This window comes from Micrasema longulum, unplaced genomic scaffold (assembly GCF_059751315.1).
Source record: "Micrasema longulum isolate JH-2025_06_02 unplaced genomic scaffold, ASM5975131v1 h1tg001505l, whole genome shotgun sequence".
Lineage (NCBI taxonomy): Eukaryota > Metazoa > Arthropoda > Insecta > Trichoptera > Brachycentridae > Micrasema > Micrasema longulum.
In genome coordinates, this window is record NW_028278689.1 from 1 (window position 1) to 21292 (window position 21292).

The 21292-nt window shown below is 35.9% G+C and overlaps 1 protein-coding gene across 1 annotated transcript; it reads right to left on the reverse strand.

The window, feature by feature from the left end:
- Positions 1 to 10124: 10124 nt before the first annotated feature.
- Positions 10125 to 20155, reverse strand: LOC148275131 (uncharacterized). Its single transcript, XM_088236100.1, has 3 exons — positions 20049 to 20155; positions 17107 to 17406; positions 10125 to 16750 (listed from the first exon to the last, which is right to left on the reverse strand). Exons 2-3 carry the CDS (start codon positions 17366 to 17368, stop codon positions 15042 to 15044), a joined length of 1971 nt encoding a protein of 656 aa, XP_088092226.1. The 5' UTR covers positions 17369 to 17406; positions 20049 to 20155; the 3' UTR covers positions 10125 to 15041.
- Between the last annotated feature and the right edge of the window lie 1137 nt (positions 20156 to 21292).

A 21292-nucleotide genomic window follows, 5' to 3' on the forward strand; every position in this document is an offset into this window, starting at 1 on the left:
TTTAATGCCTTTTTAAAAATTAAATGTGATTTACTTACCTATTAATATATCAAGCTAGGGAAAATTACGGAGACAATGCCATAGGTTACATTCGAGTAAAGCGGACGGGTGATATTTGAATGATAAAAGGTCGAGTCACCCCAGAACATAAATTTAGAACCAAAGCGTACTCGGTGACATTTTATGCGCGTTAATTAGTTAAATCAGTGTAAAACAACCGATTACAACAAAAACATTCGGCATACGAATGGTCGTTTTGGCGCCAATTCACAGTATACGTTTTTAAACCGCTCTGAAAAATTTGTACAATATTTTGTTTCATAAAGCACCTTTAATTACTTTTGTATTTAAAACAATGTTCCAGACACAATATAATAATATACTTTTAGAGTGGATTTTTACATGTATAATTATTTTGGAAGGTACAAAAATTCGACACATTTTCAGCCGGTGGTTAAACATTGACAGGTTTCGAGGTTGCTGCCTCGCGAACGCGACATAAGCACGGGTACTTCAAATTACTCGCGTTTCAATTTATACAAATGGCAAGAAAGAATCACAACGGGAATATTTCTAAAATAGGACCCGAAGTTACATTTGACTGATTATTTACTAAGATTTTGATCAATGGCCTCGCTCTTAACTATAAAATGGTTTGAAGAGTACCTTGGCGATAGATACCAAATAACGAAGGTGAATGATGAAATTTCCGAGCCCCTCAAAATTTCACTGGGAATACCACAAGGATCGGTTCTCGGACCGGTTTTGTTTATTATATACATAAATGATATTGTCGAAACATTAAAATATTCAAAAATAAGTCTCTTTGCAGACGATGCCTTAATATATATATCGGGAGAAAATCATAAAACAATTATGGACAGACTAAATCATGATCTTAATAGTGTATCACTGTGGCTAAAAATTAATAAATTAAAATTAAATGTTAACAAAACTAAATATATGAATATAGGAAACAAAAGAATAGAAATTACACCATCAATTGTAATAGAAAATGAAAAACTTAATGAAGTCACTGAAATTAAATATTTAGGTGTAATGTTGGATTCAAAACTTACATTTCACCAAAACGCTAAGATGGTAATAAATAAGATTGCAAAAAAATATCAATTTTGGGAAGGATCAGAAGATTTATTGATAAGGACTCCTGCAAAACTATTTACAAAGCAATTATTGAACCACACGTTAACTACTGTAGTAGCATTTTATTTTTATCAAACAAAGAAAACATAGATAAACTAACTGTATTACAAAATAAAGCCTTTAGAATCATTTTGAAAAAAAAAACAGATATACGAGGGTAAAGTCGATGGTAAATGAAATGAAATTATTAACATATAAACAAAGAATATTTTACAATACAATGATATTTGTTCATAAAATTATAAACTCTAATAAATAACAGAATATTGGAAAAAAAATGATCGGAACCAGCATGAACACGATCACAATACTAGAGAAAAGAACAAAATTAGACTTCCATTTAGGAAAAAGGCAAAGTCACAAAATTCAATTTTATTTAAAGCAACTAAAAAGTATTACGAAATGGAAAAAAATATTTATGAAGAAAAAAACATATCAAAATTTAAAATAATGGTCAAGACATATGTGATAAACAATTTATAAATTAAATATATTTGTAATGTTATTATTAGAACACACAACAATATGTATGATATGTGTGCCCTACTTTAAGATTTAAGATTTAAATTTAAATAACGAAGATCTTTAGTACAAATAGCATCTCAAGTGACTCAAAGTTTGTTGTCCCTAAGATGAGGAAGTAACTTATTGATTATATGAGCAATTGTGCAATAGGAGTGTTAGTGCTCTGCGCGATCTCAGAACAGATACTCCACGAGGCTGATTCACGCTTACGAGAGGAATCCGAACATTCTTGTTTAATGTCGGGATAGTCGATATCCATCTCAGTAAATATAATAATATCGCTGGTTATCCTAGGACGGCCAGGGCGGCCAGGACATGACGCCCCCGCCCCCGGATGGAGAATATCTCCTTCTACATCGCCAGTCCCCGGTTCAGCCTTAATATTCACCGAAGCGATTTCCATATTTCTCATTCAAGTTAGATACAAAGTACGGCTTCGATCGATCCTGGAAGTTGAAAACAATCGATACAATCATTCGATAGGGGAAATGAAGCTGCGTGTTTATGAATTTTGTCACGCTCGTTTATATGGACCGAACGCCCGTCATGTCGACTTGAACCGGCACCTCCGATTAGATGCCGAGTAATGCTTCTGCTCTACTGTGAAACATTAGGAAATTTACCCAAAGTTGCTTCTTTTCTGGTGGGGATCATTCCACGGTCCGCGGATTATATTATAGGGAAACTTAATCCCCGGAGATTACGGCTCGCCAGACCGGTGACAGTTCATACACTAAATGCCGGCATTGAGAAATATTACATCAATGCTGCCAGTCTAGAAATTACTATGTACTTAAAGTGTGACGTGCTTTCATTAATGTAAAAAACTAAATAATGAAACGAGCTATACTTACCTGTCTAAAATATTCATGCATTAAAACCCCTTTTCCCTGTAAAATAAGCAGACCTTTTTATTATTCACCATAAAATCAACCTTTGTATGTATTGGAAAAAACGCGGCGATATTTAAAAATATTTCGATACGAATTTATACATTATGTTGTTTTCTATTCTAGGATTTCTCACCAATAATGCAATTAGATAATAATTACCCTTTAGTTCAGGCTAGCCAATTCTGAAAAAAACTCCATTTTAATTACCGCATAAAAATAAATCCATATTTACCTCAGCTGTTACTAAGTATTTACAAATATTCAGTCCATTGTAAACGTCAATTAAAATTCGATACCTCGGGTTGAATTTAAATTACCTGGAATTCTAAAACCCCTTCTATTGAAAATAATCTAATAACCTGTTACTGTTGAGTAAAAAATAACGACCCATGTTTTCCGCTGGGAAAAACATAACCTTTTTAAAAATAATTCGCAAACCGATGGCCATTAAAATAATATTTGTATTTTAGGAACTTACTGATTTATAATACAAAAAAATTATTTCGTTAGTAGTACATACAAAACTAGCTTCATCAAAATTCACGTATCTTCTTACGGACGCTCGCCGATTATTCTACCTTGACATAAATTAAAATAAAACTTCAATAAATTTCTACGTCATATTTTTTTTATCCGCGCTCGTAGTGCATAAGGCACTGCACCAGTGCTTCAATCGCAACGTACCAGCGATGAATTATAATTCACATGAAGACAAGATGGGCAGTTTTACGCCATTGCAGCGTAGAATTAAATTTAAAAATCAATATTTACATTTACCTTGTCAGGAATCAAACCTACGACCTCAGGTATGGTAGGCGAATGCACCAATAACTAAACTAGGGGGCAGATCATTTCCAAAATAATTATTATTGAATACTTTAAGTGTATTGTTGTTTTTAATAAATTGGCTTTGTAATATTATATGCATTTTAATCTTAGTTGATTATAATTTAGTTTTATAAGAAATAATATGTAGAACATAATATTTCAGTTTGAAATATGACGACGTATTTATGAATAAGCGTGGAAAAGAGACAATGAGTTTTAAAGAATAAGTGAAAGGGAGAAGGAGAGAGCTCCTTATTTGGGGAGACCCAAACAGTCGGAACAAGACAGTCGGAAAACAGCCGGGAAGGACAGTCGAACAAGAGTCGGTCGAGAGTGGGGAAAGTGAGTTGGGTCTACGCGATCGTACCCTCGGTCACGGAGACGATGCAGCGTGGGAGTTGAAGTGAAGTTAGTGTACAGGGTAGCCAGTGCTACGTAGCAACCCTCAGGAATCCGACTGCTCCACGGGGGTCATCGGAGGCCGCCTTCCAGCCGCGAAGGACCCTCCGCATCCATGACACCCATCGTCCTCCAAAGGAACGCCAGTTCCTGCACCGCCATCGCGCGTGCCCAAACCGCGACCGGCCAGTCTTCCAGCTGGCTGTCGCCGTCTCCATCGCCACGGGACCGAATCCCGAGAGCCGCCCGAGGCTCTATCCATGGCAGATCTCCGCCAAGGACAAAGCCCAGCATGTGTTCGCCCGAACAGCATCCGCACCACCATCCGCCATCTCTCCACATAAGTGAAACCACCAGTGTGTTAGAATTAAGATATAAAAGAAGAGTGACAATTGCGAACTGCATTATTTATTTATTTTACATAAACGGCATAAATTGCCTTTAACATATATTGAACATAAATATGAAAAAAAAAATACATATATAAAAACATACCAAAAATTATGAAATTGCTTAACTTTAACAATAGTAACAAGTAGGTAAATACACATAAGCAACCAAAAATATTAACGAAATAAATACATAAATATGAAAAAACAAAAAAAGTATAAAAATATATTTTAGAAATTTCTTCTGGACGCGCTCGAGTGAATCAGAATGTACACGATAATGGGGCGACCCGCGACCAGACTGGAGAAATATATTCTAAACGACTTCTAACCAGGGAGCGATAAAGTGACTTGATTGGTACGATACTTTCAAATTTATTAGTAACCCTACAAATAAATCCCAACATACTTAGCGCCTCATTTGAAATCTTGCCAATATGTTTGATAAATGTAAGTTTATCACCAAAAATTACGCCAAGATCCCTAATGAAATCAACTCTTTCAATTGTTGCGTGGCTCAACAAATAGTTAAAAATTAAAGGTTTCTTACTTTTAGAAAAGGAAATAACTTGGCATTTATCTATATTGAGAAAAATATTATTTTTATTGCACCACTCGTGAATTCTGTTGAGATTCATCTGCAGGGTTATTGCAATCATCAGTATTATTTACAATTCTATAAAGTTTAAGGTCGTCAGCAAAACGCAAATATTTTACATAGCCAAAATTTCAACAATATCATTTATATTAATTAAAAATAAAATAGGTCCTAAGTGTGATCCTTGGGGTACGCCGCTTGTTGCTAAAAAACTATAGGAGATATGAGAATTTATTTTAACTGCTATTTTTCTATTATATAAGTAATTAATGAACCATTTTAAGAGTTCATCACGTATTCCCAGTCGACCAAGTTCCTGCAACAAGTTAGAGTGGCAAACTTTGTTAGTTAAAAACCTAGACCTGTTAGTATTTTTGTTTCTCTCATGTTTGTAACTAGTTCTTATATTATTCCCATGTTCTAATTTAATAAACAAAGGTACAGAAAACATTATCTTATCTTCCAATTTACTCGTTTTCAGAATAGATTTAAGTTTTCTTTAGGGCTTTAAATTCATTTAGTTCTAATCTTCATTGCATTATCACGACGGGGAATAAAAATGGGAAACACATGGCGAAGTAACTTTTTATTCCACACACCTATCCGATACTGCACCAGGAAGACGCGATCTTCTACATTGCATCTTAAGTTTCCGTTCAGCGGATGTTTCCGCTTCCTCTTAGTTAGCGCAGAGACGGACAGCTTCCGTCTATTTATACGCGCGGACGCGGAACTCGATTTTGACAGCCTCCGAGATTATCAAATCTCGTCCTAATTTTCTCAACTTCGCCACTTTCTCAAATAATCAAGCATATTATTTTTCATATTCCATTTTACCCCCCGTGATAAAGTAATGTACATTTATAAATGGTATGACAAGGTTTATTTAACTCTTGTGTGGCTGTGATGTCACACAAGTCGACATAGGACACAAGACTTGATATATCTCTCTTATTTTTTTGAGTGATGAATTCGTATTTTTTGTAATCTTCAAATGGACATTTTCACACCCGACTTGGAAAGTAAAATTTGTATAACTATGCTAAATGTTTATTCAAAAAATATTTATCCTCGCTACGCGAAGAATGAATGTCCGCTCATTCAGCAACACATTTATACATATACCTTATACAAGAGAGAGCACGAAGATATAAGTCATAACAGGACAGACAGAGACGCTGTTCTGCGGCGGATGTCGTCTAAAACAGATTTAGCCTTCAGTTGGCTAATGACAATGATAGGGGGCGCACGCGCGTAACATGAGCGGCGTTTTTGTAATTTTTAATTTATTTGCTTTAACAGGGCTAAATTATATGTTTATTCGCATAAGTTATGGAAAACGAATTATCAAACAGTATGTTTCCATGTTCTTAATTTTTTCCAAATGTCTGAACTTCAGAATATTCCGTCTTTTACTAGTGGTAACACGATGTTACATCACCGCGCGCAAAGGGATTATTTACCACAGTCTTTTAAGGGTTAACAAAATAACGGATTGCTGAAAAACCCAAAGCAAGTAATTTCAAAACGTATTTTTATGTGGCGCAAGGATAAATTGAGAATTTTAGTGTAATTTATTATTTTATATAATATTAAAATTTCAACAATATTTGAGTGTGTCCAAATGTTTGCAGACTGGCTGAATTTCCTCCGTAGCGATATCATATTAACTGTAACATCATATCATTATATGTGTGGTTATGGTTAATCATATTGCTGTACTATCAGATCATGGATTCATCATGAATGGATATCATATTAAATGTAATATCATCAATTCGTTTCATCGCTCCTCTTGGAGTACATCAGCTGAAGATATATGGGTATCCATAAGATTGCCTGTACCGGTAAATTTGTACATACTTGCTGTGTTTATTTGCCTCAAAATAATTTATATGGAACAAACTTGCACTCCCATCTAGATTCACTTTCCCAAAGCGCAATGGATTGTTCCGATGACCTCTTCATATTTTTTTGGTGACTATAATTTGCCTAATATATCTTGGTCGCAAATATTACAAAATAACTTCTTGTCCCCTTTTAATTTCACTGATGTCTACAGCACTCGACTAACTGATAATCTAACTTTTAACAATTTTAAACAGTTTAATGGCATTAAAAATATTAATGGACGTATCTTAGACCTTGTAATAAGTAATAATCTTGAATGTAAACTTTCACCTAGTAATAATCCTTTAGTATCTGAAGATATACACCACAAATCTATTTCTATTGAATTTCCATTGACTGATTTTCCATATACTGTACCTATAACCACTAAAAAAATTATATTTGATAGAGCCGATTATACCAAAATAAAAAGAGACCTCTCAGCTATCAACTGGAGAACTGAATTCAATTTTTTAGACATAGAAAATGCCACTTATCGTTTTTACGTGATACTGAATGACCTAATATCTACTTACGTACCCTCTAAATTGTTTAGTAATATAACAAGATATCCACAATATGGTACACAAAACCTCTTATTGAAATAATTCGTGAAAAACTGAAATCTCATAAAAAGTGGAAACGCACTGGATACATCTCTGACTGTGAGACATTTTCATTACTACGATTGAGACAGAAAAGAGTTGCCCAAAAATGCCATAGCAATTACATTGATCAATCCGAATCTAACATTAATAATAATTCCAAAAAAATCTGGTCCTATATTAAATCTAAAAATCCAGTCTCTAGTATTCCAAACAGCGTGAATTACCTAAACAAATATGCAGATAATAATCAAACTATCTGCAATTCGTTTAGTGAATATTTTAACGGAGTATATGTTGATAATTCTTCTATTAAAATGTCTGAAACTGAATCTAATACTTATATTAACCTATTGAAATTAATATAGATCTAATATTAAAAATAATTAAAAGCCTTTGCTCGTCTAATAACTATGGTCCTGATGGTATTCCATCCTCTTTTATTATAAACTGTGCAGATGAACTGTCCGCTCCACTATCTTACCTTTATATAACGTATCTTTTACAGAAGGCATTTTTCCCAGTTTATGGAAAAATCTTTTATCACACCTATTCACAAAAGTAAAAGTAAGTGTGAAGTAGAAAATTATAGACCTATTTCAAAAATATCGGTTTTCAGTAAAATTATGGAAATAATAGAAGTTGATCGACTCACACCTGCTATCACTCCCATTATTATTACACGGCAATATGGTTTTTACAAAGGTAGGACAGTTGAATCTAATCTCTCGGAATTCACAAATTTTATTACCGATTCCTTTTGCAAAAATCTCAAGTCGACGCCATATACGCCGATTTTCAAGAGGCATTCGATAAAATTAACCGCAACATTTTGCTTCATAAACTGGAATGTTATGGAATTCATGGCGATCTTTTAAGATGGTTGAATTCTTACGTAACAAATAAATCCCAGGCAGTAGCTATAAACGGTGTCTTATCTAGTTTCAAATACTGCAGCTCTGGTGTTCCGCAGGGTTCCCATTTAGGTCCCATTTTATTTTCTCTTTATATAAATGATATAAATCAGGGTTTTAAATTTTGCCAATTTCTACTTTTTGCCGACGATGCCAAGATCTTTGCCACTGTCAATGATATATCTCACTGTGCAAATATCCAAGAAGATCTTGATCGTCTATTTGATTACTGTAATAAAAATCAATTGTACATTAATACCCCAAAATGCTATTCAATGACATTTACTAAAAGTACAATTTTTTTTACGCACAATTATACGATCAAAGATAATTCCATATCACGATGTAGCGAGATTAGAGACTTGGGAGTTATTCTTGATAATAGATTGCTGTTGGGGTCTCATATAAATTCCATTGTTGAAAAAGCTTACCAAATGCTGGACTTCATTTTAAGAATTTCCAAACCTTTTAAAAAAGCAAATACATTAAAAACTTTAAACGACACTTTTTAACGCAGTAATTTGGAGTTTGCATCCGTCGTGTGGAGCCCACAATAAATAACAAACATAGAAAGAATTGAAAATGTTCAACGAAAATTTTTAAAATACCTATGTAGATTATAAAACGCTTTGTACTTACAGCCAATCTGCCAAACAAAATGGATTTTTTACCCTTGAAAATAGACGCACTGTATCTGAATTATGCTATTTACATAAATCATTAAATAATAAAGTAGACTCTTTTAACCTACCAAAATTATTTTTTATGTCCCCTTTCGCGTGACAAGAAATAAGTATTTATTCCATCTGCCAGTCTGTAGCACTAACTATGCCCACCACTCTTTCCTCTATCGTTCTTGCTCTAACTATAATGTTTTGTTTTTCATCTATTGATATATTTTACATACCCCTTAATTTATTTAAAAATAAATTAAGACTTATTATTTCTGGCTGCGATACGATTCCACTTACTATTTAATGATGCACACTCCTGAACACTTACTCCCACACTAGTATTAGTGTATACATAAACACACATCTACACAGTAGTAAATTGCAACAATAATGTCTTTTGTGTTTTTTTTTCACATTAAACAATTTTCTATTTTTAAATAATTTAGTTTTGTGGGAATATGGAGAGGTTTAAAACAAGACGTAAGGAACCTCCCGATATCCCCTTTACATATGTATCAAATGCTTCACTATCCTCTTTCCCGATTTTACCAAATACGGTGGAGGATTGACCGTTTGTGGAGGGATTCTCCTTTTAGTTTTAAAACGAGAAAGGAGAGAACTTTCTCGGAACTGGCATACCTATGTTTATGTTGCTTGCAGACCCGACGGTGGGGCCGGTTGCCGGTTGCTGGTTGCGTACTGCGAACCAGTTGACCAGAATATGATATTGGCAAAAGGAAATAATTTATTTTGCAACGCCATTTAATAAACAAATATGTTGCAACAGAGAGGGAAAACTCATTTACTTCGCAAAAGTCAACAGATGGAAGAGTTTAGAAAATGTGGGTGTTTAAACATGGGCAGAATGATGAATGTTGCGAAATGAATGTAAAACCAGCCAATGCCAGGTCGTTTGTCGTCCTGTAAATGCCTAGAATTCCGTTTTCTCTTCTCAAAAGTGTTTTCCTCTCCGTGGCAACTAATTTTGATATCATTTTAAATATAAATACATTTTTCCAAGTATATTCTGAAATACCGTTGAGTAACAAGCCGTGTTTCATCTAGCTCACACAACAGATCGTCAATATGAAGAGACCATTCGAGTGGTGATACACCGCCTCCTCGAGGACAGCTCTCGTTAGCATGTACAGGGTTCTTCGGGCGCCAGCGATCCATTTATGAATTACCACATCTAATTTTGCTTTCGGTCTACTTAAAATAAGGTGATTAATAAGAGGAACACGCTGTGACTCAATACGCTATATTTAAAATATACTTGTCCATACAAAACAGTGAGTAAGAAGACTTAGCAGGTAAACTTCAAATGAACTCGAGTGGGAGACTCGGCGCAAGTTGCGGCCTTTGCAGTTAGCCTCCCGCGTAGGAACCGTCCCTTCTTGTGCCCTCATCTATAGATCCTTATTATCATTAAATTAATCTAGAATTACAATTAACTGTAAACAGAGTAATGTATTTAATGATGCTTTTAATAATTACAGGAGGGCTGCTATTACTGCATTTAAATCAAATAGTACCTAGCGCCAATAATTATACATAAAATTGTAATTATGTACTAGCTTGAAAGAATAATTATTGTTATAAGTAGATAGATAGCTGGATAAAATTGAACAATTAAGGTAGATTACTGATTTTTTTATATTTTTCATACAGCATACATAATAATTACACTATATAATTGTACTTCTATAACGAGATATGTAGGTACACAAGTCAATTAGTGGACAAATCTCGAAAACCCTTAGGGACAGTTAAACATAATTACGAATAATAAATTGTTGAATAAATATTTCGCTAACATAATCGTATAAAAATATTTAGCAACGCGTATACAATATTATGCACTGCTACAAGGATATAATATCCAGCCAAGTGCGTGTTATTTGATGCATTATGTGACTTGACTCTGTATATTTCCGTCCAATATATCGAAATATATTTTTTAACCTGACTCATCTTCCCTGACTTTGTTGAGAAAAAAATTACGAATCGAATGTCATACTTAACTCCATTTCGTATTTTTGACGACTTGACTAAGGAGTTACCTTATCGAGACAGATATTACACCTTTTTTTTCAAATGAATAGAATGCAAAATGGTTTATCATGTTTTATTAACAAACATTTATGTTTTAACATGAGGAGTGCTATTCTGAACCTTCTCGCGGAGGTAGAGAGCGGTTCGTTTGTGAAATTTTATTTAATGCATGCAGCCGCACTTTGCTTTATATATAGCGACGTTGATGATTGAATGACATCGTGAATTGACATTTTATAGTTCGACATTAATATTATTTTATTTTTTTACATTGGCGGGCGTATTGCTTTATGGCAATTTCTTCCCAACAACAAATAAAATAATGGTTTTATTTTTATAATTCAAGTTACAGAACATATTCAATATAAAATAAAGATTAAAAAGCTAAAGATATATAAAAATAGAAATAAACGTATTTGTTTATCAATTACCGTAAGTCAAAACTATTACTTAATGGGATAACGGAGAAAAGAGGAAAGAGGAAGGGAGGAGGATTAAGGAAGAAAAAGAAGATGTTTCTTCAGACGTGATTTAAGCAGAGATACTGTAGTAACATCTCTGATGGTGGACGGGAGATGACTCCACAGTGGAGCCGCGTGGACACTATATGAGTTAGAGAAGAAAGAGAGAAAGTATTTTGGACGAGTATTAAGAGAGTGCCTTGAGAATTAGAACGAAGAGGTTAACCATGAACTGATAAGCGTTGAAATTTTTCACGCAGATGTATTACAGAACTGTTTCAAAAATTTAAAAAAACTAACGCAGTTTGGTCAAAATTTTCCATTTTTTATGCTAAATCCGTGGTTTTATATACAACAACAAACCATCACGCCGTTTCTCCGTAGGGATAGGCAGAGAGGATAGAACGCCATAACACTCTATCTTGGCATACAGACCTCGCTTCCTCTACATTCATACATCTTCTCATGCACGCACGCCGATTATTCCTACTTTTGACATGTCCATCTTCAAGTATTTGATGGACTTGATCGCGCCATGTCTTTCTCGGTCTTCCTCGTTTTCTGCATCCATCAACATTTGCATGGTAGATCCTTTTAGCCGTTCTTTCGCTGTCCATTCACTCTACATGTCCAAACCAACGCAGCACCCCTTTCTTGATTATGTCAGTAATGCATGTCTCAGCCCTACACACTTTACGGATCTCGACATTTGTGCACCTATCATATATCGTTTTACCACACATTCGCCTGAGGGATCGCATTTCAACAGCATTCGACCTACTTTCATCATCATTTTTCCAATTCCATACTTCGCTCCCATACATTAGAGTTGGAACTAGAACTCCGTTGTGAACTGCTAGTTTAACCTCCTGCGATAAACATTTGTTTGCCAAAGTAGATTTTAGTGCACCGTTCACTCTGTTCCCGGCACTCACACTCCTTTCAATATCTTTCTCGGCCTTTCCATCCCTAGTAAACATACTTCCCAGGTACACAAATTCTTCTACCTGATTCAGAATATCTCCGTTCACGCTGACCTCACATTTAGTTATATTTTCATCCCTTTCAAAAACCATCACTTTCGATTTATCAACATTCATAAGCAAATCGCTTTCTTGCATACATCGTAGACTTTTGTTACCAAGAATTGCGGGTCTCCTTTGCTGCTAGCAAGAAGCGCGGCATCATCCGCATACAGAAGACAGTTAACAGTTGTACCACTCATTTTTGCTCCCATTCTTAAATCTTTCAGTTCTTTCATACAGTTATTTGAACAACCATGGTGACATTACACATCCCTGTTTGACTCCTTTCGGAATATTAAACCACGATGTGAATGACCCATTCACCTTCACACATGCTGTGCTGTCCTTATACAGGACGCAATAGCCCTCGTCAGGTTACCATTTACTCCATACTCCGATAAAACCTTCCACGATTTCTCTCTGTCAACTCTATCAAATGCCTTTTGCAGATCGACAAATGCGCAGAAAAGTTTCTGATGTTTAGCCAGAAACTTTTCTGTCATATTTCGCGGAGCAAATATTTGATCCATACATCCTCTTCCATTCATAAATCCACTTTGTATATCCCCAACTCTATCTTTAGTCACTTTTCTTACTCTCTCAATCAGTATTCTGCCATAAATCTTTCCAACAGCGCTCAAAAGGCTGATAGCTCTATAGTTTCCGCAGTCCACCCTAGAGCCTTTTCCCTTGTATAGAGGCATAACAACAGCTCTCCTCCAATCAGGGGGAGTGTATTTCTCCTCTTAACATAGGTTAAAGAGCTTATGTAGCCATACAAAAATTATTTCTCCACCCGCCTTTATAAACTCTGTGGCAATGTTATCATAACCTTGCGCTTTCCCATTCTTCATATACTTAGCTATATTTCCTGTGTGCGTTTCGTACACCTCCTCAAAATATTCCTTCCATCTCGTTTTAATTCCACTATCATTCGTCACCATTTTTCCATCGTTTCCTATTACTGCTGTCATACATCCACTATCCTTACTTTTTTGGGAATTTTTAACTGCTTTCCAGAATATTTTTATATTTTCTTGGAAATTTTTTGTCATTTTTATTCCCCCACTTTCTTTCAGTATTTTTTTTCTTTCACGCACACCTTGTTTTACTCTTTTCTTACATTCAATGTATACACTTTTTAATGCGCCATACTTACTGGTATCTGTTTGACTGACTGTTAACAAGTTTAACCATGCTTTCTTCTTTTCTTGAACGAGCTTTTTTTATTTCATCATCCCACCATGCATCACCTTTCTTTCTTCCTTGTTTTGCCACACCGCATACTTCCGTTGCTGATTCACACATACTTTTTTTCAAACAATCCCACATATCATCAATGTTCATACTTTCTCCACACTCCCCTATCAATCTACGATTAACCGCGCTTTCAAATTTATCTTTCATGTCATCAAATGATTGAAGTTTTTCAACTTTTACTCGAGAAGGCGCCTGTATCTTACGGGTTTTGGACCGCCATCCTTGGAACAGTATTACTCTTGATACTACCAAGAAGTGATCGGTTTCCATTTCGGCTCTCTATATACACGCGTATCAACTGTTAGAGGTTTCAATCTAGAGTCGATGACTACATAATCGATAATAGACCTTTCGTTGCCTCTTTCCCACGTATACTGATGGATTTCCTTATGATCAAAGAACGTATTTGACACAAAAAGGTTCCATTCCAGACATACTTCTAGCAGCCTTCTTCCATTATCATTCTGCCTTCCATCCCCGAACATGCCTAAGGCTGACTACATCACGTCTTTCCGAGTTCCCACCCACCCATTTAAATCTCCCGCGAGTATTACTCTCTCACTATCTTTTTTTCCATTCATTACATTCATCACACTTGTCCAAAACTTATCTTTCTCAGATTCGCAGTCAAAATTCACAGGCGCATACCTTATCATTAAAATAATTCCTGTCAATCCAATCTTGAATCTGACAAACATAAGTCTAGAACTTATAAAGACATACTCTTTCATACACTCTATCATTCTGGAAGACAGAAACGCGGCACCGCCCTGGCAGGCTCTGTCTGTATCTGGGACCCCAGACCAGAGAACCAACGCGTCACCGTGTTCCATCGAACCGCTTCCCCTTTTCCAACTTTCCGTAATACATAATATATCTAAACATTTATTCCTCGTCACATCACACAATTCGTTCATTTTTTCACCCATGCGTCCATGTCGCAACTCTGCATTCTTGCGTTTTCCTCCTCTGTGCGCCCCCACGGAGGAAGCGACTTGACGGGTTGCGAGCCTCGTCGAAGGTATAAATATGTTCACGTCGAAAAGTAAGTGCGTCAGTTCTATGACTGTTGATCGATTTTTTTTTTAAATGGGACATAATAATAATACAGAATATTTAGGGTCACCGACCTATTGCAGGTTAAATAAGATAATTGTAAAAATAATTAATAAATTTATTGTAAATTGTTTTATTTTTAGTAATTTCTCACCAGTGAGGTTTAATGAATGACGAATTAAATCTTCTTTTTTGGAAAACGTGTTTCTACAATCTGAGCATGACAGTGGTTTCTTACCAGCATGAATAAACATGTGAGATTTTAACGTATTTCTCCATGAACATTTTTACGGGCACTCTAAGCACTAGAATGGTTTCTTACCCGTATGCGTAAACATGTGTTTTTTCAAATTACCTTTTTGAGAACATTTAAATTGGCACTCTGGGCATGAAAATGGTTTCTCACCTGTATGAATTGACATGTGTTCTTTTAAAGAACCTTTCTGTGAACATTTAAATTGACACTCTGAGCATGAGAATGGTTTCTCACCAGTATGAGTAAACTTGTGCCTTTTCAGATCACCTTTTCGTGAACATTTAAATTGGCACTCTGAGCATAAGAATGGTTTCTCACCAGTATGAATCGTCATGTGTTCCTTTAAAGAACTTTTCTGTGAACATTTAAAATGGCACTCTGAGCATGAGAATGGTTTCTCCCCAGTATGAGTTAATACGTGTTTTTTCAGATTATATTTTAGTGAACATTTATATTGGCACTCTGAGCATGAGAATGGTCTCTCACCTGTATGAATAAACATATGTTTTTTCAGACCACCTATTAGTGAACATTCAAATTGACACTCTGAGCATGAGAATGGTTTCTCACCTGTATGAATAAACATATGTTTTTTCAGACCACCTTTAAGTGAACATTTAAATTGGCACTCTGAGCATGAAAATGGTTTCACACCAGTATGAGTTGACATGTGTTTTTTCAGACCATCTCTCTGCGAGCATTTAAATTGGCACTCTGAGCATGAGAATGGTTTCTCACCTGTATGAATTGACATGTGTTCTTTTAAAGAACCTTTTTGTGAACATTTAAATTGGCACTCTGAGCATGAGAATGGTTTCTCACCAGTATGAGTGAACATGTGTTTTTTCAGATCACCTTTTTGTGAACATTTAAATTGACACTCTGAGCATGAGAATGGTTTCTCACCAGTATGAGTGAACATGTGATTTTTTAGACCACCTTTTTGTGAACATTTAAATTGGCAATCTGAGCATGAGAATGGTTTCTCACCAGTATGAGTTAACATGTGAATTTTCAGACCACCTTTTTGTGAACATTTAAATTGGCACTTAATGCATGAGAATGGTTTCTCACCAGTATGAGTTGACATGTGTCTTTTTAAAATACCTTTCACAGAACATTTAAATTGGCACTCTGAGCATGAAAATGGTTTCACACCAGTATGAGTTGACATGTGTTTTTTCAGACCATCTCTCTGCGAGCATTTAAATTGGCACTCTGAGCATGAGAATGGTTTCTCACCTGTATGAATTGACATGTGTTCTTTTAAAGAACCTTTTTGTGAACATTTAAATTGGCACTCTGAGCATGAGAATGGTTTCTCACCAGTATGAGTGAACATGTGTTTTTTCAGATCACCTTTTTGTGAACATTTAAATTGACACTCTGAGCATGAGAATGGTTTCTCACCAGTATGAGTGAACATGTGATTTTTTAGACCACCTTTTTGTGAACATTTAAATTGGCAATCTGAGCATGAGAATGGTTTCTCACCAGTATGAGTTAACATGTGAATTTTCAGACCACCTTTTTGTGAACATTTAAATTGGCACTTAATGCATGAGAATGGTTTCTCACCAGTATGAGTTGACATGTGTCTTTTTAAAATACCTTTCACAGAACATTTAAATTGGCACTCTGAGCATGAGAATGATTTTTCACCAGTATGAGTTAACATGTGTTTTTTCAGACCATCTTTCCGTGAACATTTAAATTGACACTTTGAACAGGCAAAATATTCCTGGCTTGCTTGTAAACCTGAAACAAAAACAATAATAAAGCATGAAACCAATTGATATCCTTCAATAAACTAGCAAAAACGAATAGAGATAAAAAAATATTTGCAGAATAAAACGAGCCGAAGTTACATTTGACTGATTATTTACTATGGGAAGATTTTGATTTATGGTCTTACTCATACATAACGAAGACTGTCATTCTTGTTTCTTTCATAAAATATTTCTTTAGTACAAATAGCATCTCAAGTAACTCTATGTTTGTTGTCCCGACGATGACGAAGTAACTTATTGATTATATGAGCAATTATGCAATAGGAGTGTTAGTCCTCTGCGTAATCTCAGAACATAGATAGAGTGAAAAGAAGTATAACTCACTTGAGGCTGATTCACGCTTACAAGATAAATCCAAACACTCTTGTTTAATGTCGGGATAGTCAATATTCATCTCCGTAAATATTATAATATCGCTGGTTATCCTAGGCCGGCCAGTACTAGTCCCCGGTTCAGCCTTCACGGTAGCGACACCCGGCTCCTCGCCGCTGTGGGGACATGACGCCCCTGCCCCCGGATGGAGAATATCTTCTTCTACATCGCCAGTCCCCGGTTCAGCCTTAATATTCACCGAAGCGATTTCCATATTTCTCTTTCAAGTACAAAGTAGGGCTCTGATAGATCCTGGAAGTTGAAAACACTCGATACAAAAATGATGGGTTGAAATGAAGCTGCGTGTTTATGAATTTCGCAACGCTTGTTTATATGGGCCGAACGCCCGTCATTTATTTATTTATTAATTAACGGACATTGTCCATGTCGATTTGAACCAACACCTCCGATTAGACGCCGAGTAATGCTTTTACTCTACCGTCAAACATTAGAAAATTTACCCAAAGTTACTTCTTTGCTGGTGGGGATCATTCCGCGGTCCGTGTATTATTTCATAGGTACACTTAACCGGGGATTAAGGCTCGTCGGAAACTGTCCGGCACGAAATGGCGGCCATTGCGAAATACTGCCGACAATGTTGCCAGTCCAAAGACCTTACTACATACTTAAAGTGTGACGTGCTTTATTACTGTGAAAAATTAAATAATCTACTAATATATTCTTACTTGGACTTTCATATTTATATTTTTCAAATCAAAAATTAAAACCTTTTTTCACTTATCAAAATTAGCGAATCAAATCCTGAAACAGTAAAAAATGGTGCACTTTAATTTAAAAAATTAAAACGACGATCTAAAGACGGAGAAAATCAAGATTTAAAAGGGTGTAAGACAGGGTGACACGATATCTCCAAAACTTTTTACATTAGCCTTAGAAGATGCTAAACTGAAATAACAAAAGCATAAAAATAGATGGCAAGTATCTAAATCACCTCCGTTTTGCAGACGATAAAGTAATAATAAGTGAAGACGAATCGGGTTAAGTTGGGCTGCGTTTGGAAAGCTGAAACACGTCTTCAGAAATAAGGTAATCCCAAATAATCTGAAGGCCAAAGTCTACAACTCTCGTGTTCTGTCGGTGGCAACATACGGTCTTGAAACTATGTCACTCACTGCTAGAAGCGTCCACAAAATTAAGTGCACTCAGCGGTCTATGGAAAGACGTTGAGCGTCTCCTTAAGGGACCGAATAAGGAATGAGGAGATAAGACGCCGTACAAAGGCGACCGACCAAAGGCGGGTCATGTGGCGAGACAAGGAGTGATAGGCGGATCCCCAGAATACTAAACTGGAGACCCTACGGAACAAAAAGGAAAGTGGGGAGACCACAAACGAGATGGACTGACGACGTCGTCGAACTCGTGGGCCGAGGATGGAAACAGCGCGCCCAGGACAGAAGAAGAGGCCTATATAGAAACGGGCTGATAAGAAGAAGAAGAATCAATATTTTCAGTGGGTATATTAAGTTTGTAATTGATGAATCTAGGACATTTACGTTGTAATCTTCCCAACTTTAAAATATGAACATTGTAATAAGGTGACCAAATTGTTGAATTGAATTCTAAATTACTTCTAACTAAGGCAGTAAATAGTACTTTGAGGGTAGTGATAGAATTAAAATCCTTTACAGTTCGCTGCAAATATCCAAGATATTTCGTCGCCTTATTAGTGATGGTATGATGACATTGATATGTGGGGAATAAATGATATTTTTTGTCAAAAACTTTCCACAAATCCTTTATTTGTGTAACTCTTCCCAGATTGATATTATTGAAATTGTAATCGAAAAATATTGGTTTTTCATTTCTTGTAAATGATATTACACAACATTTGCGGACATTTAAGCAAAGTTCATTTTTCTGGCACCAGTTTGTACAGCCTTACCAAATTAGACTGAAGAACTCTACAATCGATATCAGAGGTAACGGTTTTTGAAATTTTGAGATCGTCGGCAAAGAGAAGAATGTCTACTTTCTCAAATATCGACACAATGTCGTTAACAAATAAAGGAAACAGTACTGGTCCCAGGTGGCAGCCTTGGGGTGCCCCACTAGATGCCTCAAACTGATACGAGTTGTAACCGAATACTTTTAATAAGATTTTCCTTGATGACAGGTAGCTTTTAAACCATTCCAAGATATTACCAGTAATTCCCAACGAACTAAGTTTGTGTATTAACGTTGTATGAGAAACCTTGTCGAACGCTTTTTTGTTCAGTATAAATTGTATCAGTTCGATGACGTCTCTCCATTGATGTGATTAACCAATTCTGATGCAACATGAGGTTTGTAAGAGTTGATCTACCAGTTATGAAACCATGTTGTAACGGAGTGATAACTTTACAAATTTCATCGGTGATTCATTCATCTTTCACTTAGTTAGCAAAACAGATTCCAGTAACTTTGGAATGGCTGACTGAATACAAATGGGTCGGTAATTGGAGACGTCAGTTTTATCTCCTTTTTTAAAATTGAGTTTTCTATAAATAACTCTATGTTAATTGTATAAAAAGAATAACATTAGTTGTATAAGGGGGTTCATCGATATTCTCAATGAAAGGTATCGGGGCGGGTAATGTATGTTGATGAATGGTACGATATCACTCGACAGCTCTATTCCTGAATAATAAGAAGTTGTAACTGACGGTTGCATATGGCTAAGGCGGCTGTCGCCCGCCGCACCCGGCGCTGGCGGCGCTGCACGCGCCGGGGCGCGAGGAGCGGAAGCATTCACCTCTAGCTGAGGCGCTCGTTCCTGGTTCGATTCCCGGTGAGATCGCGATAACTAAATACGACTATTCTCAGGCCCGGCGGTAATGGGAACTCCCGGCCTGTTGCGGTGCTCGCTACAAACCGAATATATGTTTGTAACTTACTTTTTGCGGCGATTTGTATGTAAAATCTTCGTTTACTCGTCCAGCAATATTGTACTTGATGTATTTATTATCCACTGGATGGGGACGCGCACCACCTGGCGCTTGACAGTAAAAGCACAGATACATTTTATGTATTTCCATTAACCACCGCAAAATTGTACGCTCGGTCGAAAAACCATAGAGTACAAAATTAAGACATGACCTACCTAACCTATTTCTGAATTTAGCAGCATATTATTTATTTATTCTTTTTAGCTTGCACAAAATATAAATTGTACCATTAAGGTATTCTCACTAGAGTTATCCGTTCCGAGAATATTTACGAAGGTTCATCGATATACTTAGCAAAAGGTATTGGGACATGTAATGTACGTTGATAAATGGCATGACAAGGTTCATTAAAAAAATAACGGATTGCTGAAAAACTCTAGGAAAATATTTTTAAAACGTATTTTTATGTGGCGCAAGGATCAATTGAAAAATTTTAGTGTCATTTATTATTTTATAAACTATCAAAATTTCAACAATTTTTGAGTATGTCCAAATGCTTTCAGACTAGCTGGATTTCCTCCCTAAGTATATATAGTATAATATTATATCTTCATATCTTGATATGATGCAACAGAGAGGGCAAACTCCTTTACTTCACAAAAGTCAACTGTTGGAAGAGTTGTAGAAATGTGAAACCAGCCAATGACAGGTCATCTGTCCTGTAAATGTCTAGACTTTTCTTCTCAAAAATGTTTTCCTCTATGTGGCAACTAATCTTGATATCAATAACTCCCTAAGGAAGAAATCTAGCCAGTCTGCAAGCATTTGGACATACTCAAACATTATTGAGTTAGCTACCTACTAAAAGTGGAAGCACAAAAATTGGAAATTGTTTTGAGGCGTTGCCTAGTTGGTAATTAGGTTCAGCCGGATGAATCTCAAAGGTCAACAGATGGAAGAGTTGAGGAAATGTGGATTTTTAAACATAGCAGAATGGTGAATGTTACACAGTGTGTAAAGTGGCCACTTAAACCCGCCAACGATAGGTCATAAGCCCCGAAAATACCTAGACTTCCATATTCCCTTCTCGAAAATGATTTCCCTCTCTGTTGCAACAAATTTAGATATAAAAAGTTCAATCACATCTTTATACTTCATCATACTTTCTTGGTATGATCAGAATACCATCGAGTAACAAGCCGTGTTTCATCTAGCGCACACAACAGATCGTCAACTTCAAGAGTCCATTCGAG